Here is an 11,535-nt window from a genome sequence, read left to right on the forward strand (position 1 = left end):
TCACCTTTTCATCCATCAACTTTTACTGCTATAGCTCTATCCCAAACGATATACATAGAGTATATAGAGGCTTCCATGCCCGAGCAGCTGCATGCAAGCCATACATCACCAAGTGCAAACCAAAGCGCCAGATGCTGTGGTATAAAGCAGGCCACCACCACTGGAGATGTGCTGTTCCATCTGGCCATCTGATGGGCGAGTCTGGGTTTGGAGCTTGCCAGGACAATGGTACATTTGGGACTGCATTGTGCCGAGTGGGAAATTTGCTGTAGGAGGAATTATGGTGTGGTTTTGTTTTTCAGGAGTTGGGCTTGGCCTCTTGGTTCCAGTGAAAGGAACTTTGAATGCTTCAGAATACCAAAACATTGCCCTGATGAAACTTCATCTCGCCACGTATCAACCAGACGAAGTTACCAGAAGTTACATTAATAGTATGTATTTTCATTATTGGTTAATTGTATAACATTAAAAAGGATGCAGATACTTATAATATTAAATTATTGGTCTTGTGTCAAAATACATATTTGTATCCAGTGTTGAAAATTATATGGTGCTCACAGAAATACATTTTTCAAAATTTGGCTGTCATGACTCTTAGCCAAAAAGTTTCCCAACCTCTGCTTTAACTACAGTTGTAAAAATATAGATGTAGACATTTAAAATATGTATCTCTATTTCTTGAGCTGTCTAAAAATAGAGCTTTATTTCATTTGTATCTATCTATGCATGTGTGCATATATACACTGCTCACAAAAATTAAAGGAACACTTTTTTATTGGGCCTAGCATTAATTAAACCTGTCTGATAATTTTCTGGTTGGTTAAGCAGCTGAGGGCCTCATTAATCAATTTCAGCTGTACTGGTGTTCATGGAATTAACAACAGGTGCACTTCAGTGGCAACAATTAGAAAACCCTCAAAACAGGACTGGTTTTACATGTGGAGGTCATTTGAAGTTTCTCCCTCTTGATATTTTTTGGCTGGTTTTCCACTCGTGCTGATTTTGGCTTGCATACTCATCTCTACTGGCAGTATGAGGCGATTCCTTAACCCTACAGAAGTTGCACAAGTTGTCCAACTTCTCCAGAATGGCACATCCACACGTGCTGCAGCAAGAAGGTTTAATGTGTCTCCCAGCACAATCTCCAGAACATGGAGGAGATTTCAGGAGACTGGTGGTTATTCTCGGAGAGCTGGACAGGGCCGTAGAAGGTCCTCAACCCCACAGCAGGACCGATACAGGTATCGGTCCTGCTGTGGGGTTGAGGACCTTTGTGCAAGGCGGAACAGGCTGAGCACTGCTCGTGCCCTACAGAATGACCTCCAGAGGACCACTGGTGTGAATGTGTCTACCCAAACAATCAGGAACAGACTTCATGAAGGTGGCCTGAGGGCCCGACGTCCTGTAGTGGGCCCAGTAGGTCCTGGTTTCCTCCTAATGCACGACAATGCATCACGTGGCAAGAGTATGCAGGCAGTACCTGGAGGATGAAGGAATTGAAACAATTGAATGGCCTTCACGACCCCCTGACTTAAACCCAATAGAACATCTCTGGGACATTATGTTTGGGTCCATTAGGCGTCGCCAGGTTGCTCCTCAGACTGTACAAGAGCTCAGGGATGCCCTCACACAGATCTGGGAGGAAATGCCACAAGACACCATCCGTCGTCTCATTAGGAGCATGCCGTGACGTTGTCAAGCATGCATACATCGTGGGGGCCACACAAGATGCTGAAAAGCATTTTGAGTTGCAGAAATTAAGTTTTGGAACAAATGGACTGGCCTGCCACATCTTCATTTCACTCTGATTTTATGGTGTCTACACAATTGAGCCCTCTGTAGGCTGAAAACTTTTATTTCCTTTAAAAGACTTGGCATCCTTTTGTTCCTAAGACAGTGTCCTGTCATTATTTGTACCGATTTTTTTTCCATCACCCTTAGCCAATGGCCGATTTTGCTTGGGCCTATATTTGTGGCCGATACTGCTTTTGATCCCTCAATTTACATGAAAAAATGACCATGATAACAAATATACCAGGTCTCATGTTTAAACAAATATTTATTGAAATGTAAACACTGAACACAGTAGGATTCAGCTTTCTTAAACACACATTTAAACGGCATTATCAACTTTAAAAGGAATAAATATTGATGACTGCTCCTCCGCAGCGTGACGCGCACCCCCCCCCCCCCCCGCCTCCACACACACAAACACATCACACTGACACAATTTAGTACGGTATATAAAACATTTCTCTCATCATTAAAGTTCGCGTTGTGTACGATAAAGACCTCTCATAAGCAGACACGACTGCTCCAATTCCTTCTGTGTGTGTGCGTGCTCGGAGAGAGCGCACACACATAACACAACACGCATTTAAAGTTGCATAGTTGTTCATTCTTGTTCTGCTCAACTAGTGAGAGTGCTTTTATTCTTCTGTTGCGTTGGTATGTGATGTTTTTGGGCTTTCTTGTTGTCACACCATGACTGTTATTATTGTTATGCCGAGCGATCACCCAGATGTGATGGGCTTGGTAAAGTGTTAAAAGCAAGCTAACTCTATTACTTGTGAAAACGTGATTCATGTGATTGAACAGTGTTGCGGGGTCCTCTGCCTGATTGTAAATCATGCGGTGGAAAAATACATCGGCACCGATACCAACACAAGGAAAAAACGCAAATATCGGCCGATCCTTATATATATATATATATATATATATATATATATATATATATATATATATATGTGTGTGTGTGTGTGTGTGTATAGTATGTACTGTGTGTATATATGTATACACACTGTATAAGTAGAGGTGGATAGATGCCTCTTTATAGTGGATGGTGAGCATGTAGAAAGAAATGGAGGAAGGTGAGGTGTTTAGTTTAATGAGTTGATAAACAGCACATGAACATGAATTATCATTGGTCACAGTGAAGTAGATTATATTTGCACAAAGTATACTGTACAATACAAGTGGTGACCTTAGTGAAAGAGTTTAATTTGGTTATCCAAGAATCATTTGTTGCAACAAATTCTGTCCTCCATCTTCACGCAATCAGATGCTAAAGTTGCTGAGGTTGCTGAGGTGGAGGTGTGTGCAGTGCTCCAGGTGTGGTATTTGAGTCTTTCCTTGCCAGTGAGATAGAGAGATTGCCTTTTGTCTGTACTCCTGGCATATTAAGAGAACGTGTTGCTGCCCAGGTCTGGGTACGGGTCCAGGTATTGCGGGTGCAGTGACACCTCACGGCCTGCAGGCGATCTCACCCTGTTTTTAATCAGGTCCTCTTTGGTTTTGTGAATGCGAGAGAAAATCTCCCTAAAAAGTTCCTTGTACTCTGGCTGGTGGACGTCATCCTCGCTGCCGAGCGATGTGGTCTGGACCCCTTTGTGAATGACACCCTCTTCATCATCGTCGTCAAGGTGATGCGTCTGGCTGAGGCGTTGCAGCAGCTCGTTGTACTTCACCTGCAAGGCGCTATATTGGGCGTCCACCTCGTTGAGCAGCGAGATGCCGCGGTGTTTGACCACCTCGGCTCGCCTGGCGCACCAGCACTCGTGCTCCGCTGTGGTTTCGTGCATCCGCGTGCCCTTCAGCAGATGCTCGCTGGCCCAGCGCTTCAAAGGACGCCGGCTTCTGAGCGATTCCTCCTCCTCCCCCTCCTCTTCTGGATGCAGGAGCAGCAGGTCGCACCTTGCCAAGGTTTGGGATTTCCAGAGGTGATGTAACTCCTCGGCCTCTTTCTCCAGCTCTGACACTCGCACCTGAGCACACATGAGGCAACGATTGACTACTACTTTTCTCATCATTTTCATCAACTAAAGGTGCGGGAGTACTGAAAAAGCTCATGTGAAACTGAAAGGCTTTGAAAAGGTGCGAAAAGATACATTTTTAATGAATCACAGTAGCTGTTTGGAAGCTGAAGCTTGACTGAAACGCTGGGGAAATACGTTAAAATGTAGAATTAAAGTACATGGAAAGTAGCAGTTTGAGCTCAAATCGGGGATTGAACCAACCATCTCTGGGTCTGGATCCAAACACTATTCCAGCTGCGCTGTACACCTTACTACTTTGCCACAATAGGGTATGCCAAATAAGTAATAGTGCAATCTCCCATCATGCTTTGCAGCACTGATTTTTAAACAGTTGTTAATGTGTTTCATGTTGTGCATTAGGTTTTATCCCCATTCTAAATACAGTATGTATTTGCTTATTTGTTCTCTTTATCTGACACCATGACTATAGTTTGTTCTGTGCAGTTGTTACTAGGAAAGGTCGCCATTTAAATCTGACATTCATTTCAAAAATTACACCAAATGTGGGAATATTTTTGAAAAACCCAAATAGGTAGCTCACCTTTCAGCATTCACACAACAATAAGCATTGGTACGTCCTTACCTTGCACGTCTCCATCCCCGCCAGCTGCTGCTCGAGCGCCATGTTCTCCCGGCTCAAGAACCCCGCTTGTAGCTCCGCCTCCTCCCGACGAGTACGCTCGCCAGCATAATGAGCCTGGAGGCTGCGTAGTGAACGTTGCAGAGATGCTTGCTGCTCCTCATGCCACTGCTGCACACCGTAGCACTCAAGGTCATTGGAAGGTTCCTCCGGGTGTCTGCAACAGTCACAACAATAGGTACAGCTGTACTGCCCCATGACATCAAATAATACTTTAGTAAAAATAACCTAATTAGAAACTGTTTTCGATTTGATTAATATAGTACATATAAAATGTGATTTGATAAATACGTATATAAAATCCAAAACAACAAGACTACATTTTCAATTCATTTATGATGAGTGGTGTTGGTCACGGGGGCACCATTAGACAATTCTAAAGGCAATTTCAAAGGCAATTCCTGGCAAACCTGCAAGCACAAAATTGGGCTAGATTGCTTTTTTAAATTTGATGCATAATATGAATAAATGGGAAATAAAGTGTTCTAGTTTTTTTTAGCTCAAGATAGCATTAACAGCACAAAATATACAAGGGTATATTATTAAGATATGTATTAAGTTAAAAATACTAATTTAAAATAAAATATTTAAGCTAGAAAAATACATTAAAAAGGATGAATAATTACACATATAAAAATATACAAGTAATTTAAATATTCAGTCAATCCACAAAAATATTACAATAATTTTTAAAAACCTGTATACAAATACTGCTAAATTAATGAAAAAAAAAATACAATAATGGCGAAAAAACAAATGGCAGGAAAAATGAAATACTAAAATATATAAACGTCTTTGTGAAGGATTAGCATTATCTTGTGGGTTTGTTCAGTGATGAAAGCCCTTCAGTACTGTTGATGTAATACAAATTGTCAGTCGTGTGCTATAATTTCATGTTTTATCGAGAGTATAAAGTCGAAGTGAGCAAAGCATGATGCCAAATGTGGAGGAGGCCGCGATAAGGTGAGAAAAAGTGCAAAGTTTGCGACATTTATCAGCCGGACAGGAGATTAGAAACCATGCAAAGACTTTGACCTGCAACGTCATCCACCTGAGTGGTGTTCTAACACCTGCGCTGACCTGGATGTTTTTAATCCCTGATTACACATGCTGCTAATTAGCCAGACACACTAGCTAAAAGACGGGAAAGAGGCTGAAAGCTCTCGTGACATCATCCAGAATGATGGAACTTTAATGGCTACAAAGACATCAAGACAAGCCAACCTTTGCAACTCCTCCAGGCAGCTCACACTCTGAGCCCCACGCGTCCTCCAACGTCCTTGAGCAAGCAGAGACGGTCCCAGCTTCATGTCATCCACCTGATGCTGAAGCTCCTCCATCTGAGTCTGCAGCAGCTCCACCATTTCTGTCAGCCTGCACCCCCAAAGTCAGTCAGCTTTCCACGCATTCAAAGACGACATGTATATATTCCTACCCGTGGATCTTCTGCTGGGACATCCGGTTGTCCTGAGTCAGCTTCCGGTTGCTCTCCTCCAGCTCTCGTGCCGCCACGTCCAGCTGCTCGTAGACTTTGGCGTGCTGGTCGTTCACCTGCCTCAGGAGGTCCACCTGCTTGGTCAGGTGCTGAACGAGATGACAAGTTCAGTATCATCATGGCTTAGCATCAACTGACAGATGGCTTGCTCAACTGGTAAGTAGAGTAGTAGTAGCAGTAGTAGATTCATGCTGCAGGGTATCACGGTTAAAAACCCGCTGAGTGCACATGCTGTTGTTTGGAAGTCGAGCATGTATCACAATCATCACCTCCGTTATAACATCATGCATGTTTGCCATTTGGTTAGCTCAACTGGTAGCACCGCAGATTCATGGTGCAGGGAATCAGGGTTCAATACCTGGTGTGGGCATTTGTATTATTGGTCATTTTTGTATTTCTCTAGGTCCGGCACGTATGTCCGTTATAACATCATGGAAGAAGATGACAAAGAAGAGGAGACAACGAGGAAAGAATGTGCCTCAGAGATCTTTCCCGCTGGAAAACGTAAAAAAAAAACAAAACATAAAAGTAGAAGTAGCTACCAGCTGAGCTAGCCATCTGGCAAGCATGATGATGTTATAACAGAGGTGATGATTACGATAGATACGATAAATAAATAAAATAATAAAACAGCAAATCATTTATTTGTACCCGGCGTCATAAGCCTGTAGCTTCACTGCTAATCCAATGTTGGAGTTGTTGTTGTTGGACCAGACCATCTTTTGATTTGGACACAACAAACACCGCTATACTCACCAGAGACAGATGGACAGGCATTTAGCAGCTGAAATAAAGCACCTGGAGTTTAGTTTCCTGACTGGAAATCCTGGTGCTAACCCGAGCTTGCAGGTCCTCACACTGAGCCTGAAGTACCGCTGGAAGCTGCGTCGACCAGGCGGAGCTCTGGTAAGAAGCGTTGGAACCAGCCGAGCTCTGTGCGCCTCCAGAGGGTATCATGTACCCAGAAATGACAGCGGAACTTCAGCCTTTCAGAGCAGTACAGTGCAGTGACTTTGGTGATCTCAGTCATGGATGAAGAGAGAAAAGCGGGCTTGCTCGTGTATGGGTGGGGCTAAATCGTGTCAATTGTGTCCGGTGTGCACACAGCCTTAGGTTGTCATTTCTGGGTACATGATACCATACAGCATCCATATCAACATTAAACTTTCATATCAAGGCAGGGGCCTAAGGCCCCAAGGGCCCTGTGGGCCGCGAGTTTGAGACCCCTGCTATTCATTATGTCCGAAAAAAGATCTTCCTATACATCATGTCCGATAAAAGTACCTTACTATACATCATGTCTGAAAAAATACCTTACTAAACATCATGTTTAGGAAGTCATCATGTCATCTCTCGCCCGAAGACAGCTGGGATAGGCTCCCGCACCCCCCGCGACCCTCGTGAGGAAAAAGCGGAAGAAAATGAATGAATGAACATCATGTCTGAAAAAATACCTTACTATACATCATGTCCAAAAAAATGTCTCACTATACATCATGTCCGAAAAATACCTCACTATACATCAGGTTAAAAAAAATGCCTTACTATACATCTATAGTCTATGCCTCTTACGTTTTTTGTAAAAAATCACCACCCTCAAACTCTGGCATTTTATGCCATTTTTGGATGATTCTGGGGCCCCTGTTGAGTGTGTGCGAGGTTTCCCCATTTTTTGTTGTTTTTTTTTTTTTTTACCAAAAAAGTGCATCGAGGGATATAGAATAGATAGATGGATTAGGCAGCTGGTGGTTTAAGAAAAATTATATCAAGATTTTTCTTTCTTAAACCCACATTCAAACCTGGCCGGGATTTGAAACAAGATCCACTGTACCATAAGCTGGAGTGCTACCAGTTGAGCTAAACAGCTCACACACACCATAATGTTATAACAGAGGTGATGATTATGAAAGGTGCTTGACCTGGTGAAATGTTAAAAAGAGCAACACCTACAGTCGGCCTCAACGGGTATTGAACCTCAATCCCTGCACCATGAATCTGCGGTGCTACCAGTTGAGCTAACCAGCTCACGAACACTACGATGTTATAACAAGGTGATGACTGCGATACGTGCTGGACCTGGAGAACTAACAAAATGACCAACAACAACACCTGCCCACACCAGGTATTGAACCCCAAGTCCCTGTACCATGAAGCTGCGGTGCTACCAGTTGAGCTAACCTAATGGGAAACATGGTTGATGATTACGATAGGTGCTGGACCTGGAGAAATGTTAAAATGAGTAACAACTACAGTGAGCCTCACAAGGTATTGAACCACAATCCCCGGCACCATGAATCTGTGGTGCAGTTGAGCTATCCATCGGGAAAGCACCATCATGTTATAACGGAGGTGATGATTACGATAGGTTCTGGACTTGGAGAAAGGTTAAAACAAGCAACACCTATATTCGGCCTCATCAGGTATTGAACCTCCATCCCCTGCACCATGAATCTGCGGTGCTACCAGCGAGCTAGCCATCTGGAAAGAACCATGATGTTATAACGGAGATGATAATTACAATAAGTGCGGAGAGTATGATACCCCTAAGTGAAAATGTTGTATTCTCTGTATTGTCATATTAAACGAGTTTCAGATAATAAGGTTTGCTCATTTGGAAATGAGCCCTGAAAGAAGTTTGGGATGGCTAGTTTGGGAAGTCCTTGGGTGGAATACATTAAAACAGTTTTCACGGGAAACAAAATCCAAAGAAATACAGCTGAATAGGTGCAGATTCTGGAAGATCTAGAAAGCTTTCTGTGCAGGTTATCGTGTGTAGCTGCTCTATAGGAGTCAACAACTCAACACAAAGGGATGAAAAATTGGCATAATAGGTCCCCGTAAGCAGAATGTGTTTTTCAAACATTTTATGTAAAATGTGTTTCTCCAGTATTTTTTAAGCACATTTTAATTCTGCATTTTAAAAAGAATCATGTGTTTTTCAAGCAGAATGTTTTTCCGACATTAAGACAGAATTAAAGTTGTTTTTTTTTACATTTTAATACAAATGTTTTAATAAAATGTTTCTAGCACTTTGGGCTCAAGTCATGTGTTTTAAGGCTTTTTAGGGCAGACAGAAGCATTTTTAAGCAATTTGGTTGCTTGGAGAATCCTTAGAGAAAAGCATCTAAGCTCGACTTACATGCTTTATGGGTGACAAAGAGTTTTTGTGCAGACGTTGGTGACATTGTAGCGACAAGGTATGCGTTTTCATACCTCAATCTCCTGCACTTGCTCCTGGTTGGTGTCGCACATCTGCTGCAGACCTTGCTCCAGCTCACGGTTCCTCTCCAGCAAGGACTTGCCCAGCTCTGCAGCCAGTTGAAGGTCTGAATAGAAGACAGTGTGTATGTGTGTAAGTGTAGTGATCTGCTGACCCATTTTGTGCTAATTTGCGCAGGACGTCCAATCTAACCGGTGCTACTGCTATGGTTTTCTTCAATTAAAGAAAAAGGTTAGATGTTAGGACACAAAGCATGGAAGGAGGCTCCAGCCATCAATGTCAAAGCTGCTTTTTTTCTACATTTTCCACAATCCTGTCAGGTAATCTCAAAACATCTCACAGACGACGAGGAATATTTTAGCATATTACATAATAGATTTACATTGAAACTGCTGCTCCTCGCCAGTGAAGGCGTGATAAAGTGTTAAATGAAGGTGACGGGGATAAACCTTACCGTGTTCGAGGTCTTGCTTGTCGTACCAAGGCTCTTCCTCCTTCAGCTCGAACTCTTCATCCACACTCATGTCCGTCAACATCTTGTCTGCTAAAATATATATTTGTAAATTCTCCACCGAACTTACATGGCGAAAACACACTTTAACGTCTTTTTTTAAGGAGCCGTCTGACTGCACCGGTAACCGGCACCATCTCCCCGACAAGACGCTGATGAAAGTCTGGTGTGTAAAGTCCAACTATTTCCGCTTTAATGACCTCATAATAAGAAATGACAATTTAACCAACCACGTAAATCGGTACATTGACGTCTCAAAACATAACGTTTTTCTCAACAAAACTTTTATTATATTATATTTTGTGGTTAAAATTAGTCTTTAAAATGAATATATTACACCCATAAGTCAGGCCTAGCTTTTACTTTGAAGGTGTAGCCATACAGTTTCCGGTGACCCTGAGAGGCTAATTACACCTGCGTCTGACGACTGTGCACCACGTGTACTTGCCCACAAGAGGGCGCAAATTCAATGACAAATGAAAGCTTTAACTTTTAAATGTTTTGGATTGATTTGGATTCGTACTGTCATTGGTTGGTACTTTCTAATCTTTGTGTAGTTAGGATAATCACATCATTCCAATTATAAAAATATACATTATCTTGCGTTAACTTTTGTCGATTTTCTTTATTTATATAATTTGCCAGTAAAACAGTAGCATGTTTAATCATCCGATAATGTAACCCTCCCCTGCTGAATACTTGGTATTACCCAACCCACATTCTTGCCCCTTTTCTGTATGTAACCGCGGAATGTGAAAGGAGCACTATAAGGCGGACAAACAACAATTTTTCATTGTTGGTTGACACCCGTTGGGAGGGGTCGGGGATGTACCGTGTACCGTGTAGGACCAATGTCAGTTTTGCTGTTTTTGCTCCAATACAGAGTATTGGCTACCGGGGTTGCTAGTTCAACTACATTTCTCGGTTGAGTGATCGTAACATCGCTGTTTTCCACATCATATATCTTCTCAGTAGGATGAGGGGCCTGGAGGATAAGCGGCATATAAAATGGATGGATGTTGCTTGTCGAGAGCGGAGGCCCATCCCACTTTGTTTAACAGTCCTTGAACGCATCATTGTACTTCATCACTGAGCTATTTGTTTACTACATCGCCACAAGGTGTTTGCCATGTTTCTGGGGGACTTTTGTCAAGCTAATTAGTATTAGTATTATACTAATACTAATACTAATACTAATACTAATACTAATACTAATACTAATACTAATACTAATACTAATACTAATACTAATACTAATACTAATACTAATACTAATACTAATACTAATACTAAATAAATACTGTCGTACTGAAAATGATGCTAATAAGATGCTATTTCCTATACCTTCTTGTTGCTGGTGTTATTCCCACTACTCCCACTACTCCCACCCGCCCATCCATCCATCTTCCTTCCCCCTCCATCTGTGCTTTGCATCTGTCAGCAAGATGAGAGAGCAAAGCCAGAAAGAGAATGAGCATCTGCACTGGGGTGTGGGGGGGGGGGGGGGGGGGGGGGGGGGGGGGGGGTGGGCATACAGCATCTCTGATCTGATCTACAGTCTTAAAACCCAAATGAAGAATTGGGAGTCCTCTTCATTCCATCGGAATGCCACAAGTTCCCAAGTATCGCACCCCCACATGTAAATGTCAGCACAGGTGATTCAGGTAGCACTGTCGTGTGACAGGAAGTTAGATCAAGCCAGGAGCAGGAAATCGAAACAGACGGACAGACACGGCCAGAGTGTGTGTGTGGATGTGAGTGTTAAACTAGCAACTCCGTGGACCTCCTGACAGATTGCTCCTCATCCCCTCCTCCAGCGATGGCGTCTCTCTCGCTGACATTAACTGTAATGAC

At 42.7% G+C, this 11,535-nt stretch overlaps 1 protein-coding gene across 2 annotated transcripts; it reads right to left on the bottom strand.

Moving 5' to 3' along the window:
* Positions 1-2,850: 2,850 nt before the first annotated feature.
* Positions 2,851-9,844, bottom strand: LOC131109565 (cerebellar degeneration-related protein 2-like). 2 transcript variants are annotated; one of them, XM_058061720.1, is made up of 6 exons: positions 9,625-9,844; positions 9,164-9,276; positions 5,891-6,039; positions 5,680-5,829; positions 4,399-4,612; positions 2,852-3,764 (listed from the first exon to the last, which is right to left on the bottom strand). In XM_058061720.1, exons 1-6 carry the CDS (start codon positions 9,704-9,706, stop codon positions 3,180-3,182), a joined length of 1,293 nt encoding a protein of 430 aa, XP_057917703.1. In that variant the 5' UTR covers positions 9,707-9,844; the 3' UTR covers positions 2,852-3,179. The 2 variants fall into 2 exon arrangements, with proteins under 2 accessions (XP_057917704.1, XP_057917703.1); XM_058061721.1 differs by lacking the exons at positions 9,164-9,276; positions 9,625-9,844 and adding an exon at positions 7,264-9,134 and having other exon boundaries at positions 2,851-3,764.
* Between the last annotated feature and the right edge of the window lie 1,691 nt (positions 9,845-11,535).

This window comes from Doryrhamphus excisus, chromosome 22 (assembly GCF_030265055.1).
Source record: "Doryrhamphus excisus isolate RoL2022-K1 chromosome 22, RoL_Dexc_1.0, whole genome shotgun sequence".
Lineage (NCBI taxonomy): Eukaryota > Metazoa > Chordata > Actinopteri > Syngnathiformes > Syngnathidae > Doryrhamphus > Doryrhamphus excisus.

Bases quoted from the DNA above. Each gene is read 5' to 3' on its own strand.
- LOC131109565 (XM_058061720.1), bottom strand. From the start codon at position 9,706: ATGTTGACGGACATGAGTGTGGATGAAGAGTTCGAGCTGAAGGAGGAA. The intron at 4,613-5,679 runs GTTGGCTTGTCT...TGACTGTTGCAG, and splicing joins TGCCTGGAGGAGTTGCAAAG to ACACCCGGAGGAACCTTCCA. The intron at 3,765-4,398 runs GTAAGGACGTAC...ATGTGTGCTCAG, and splicing joins CGGGGATGGAGACGTGCAAG to GTGCGAGTGTCAGAGCTGGA.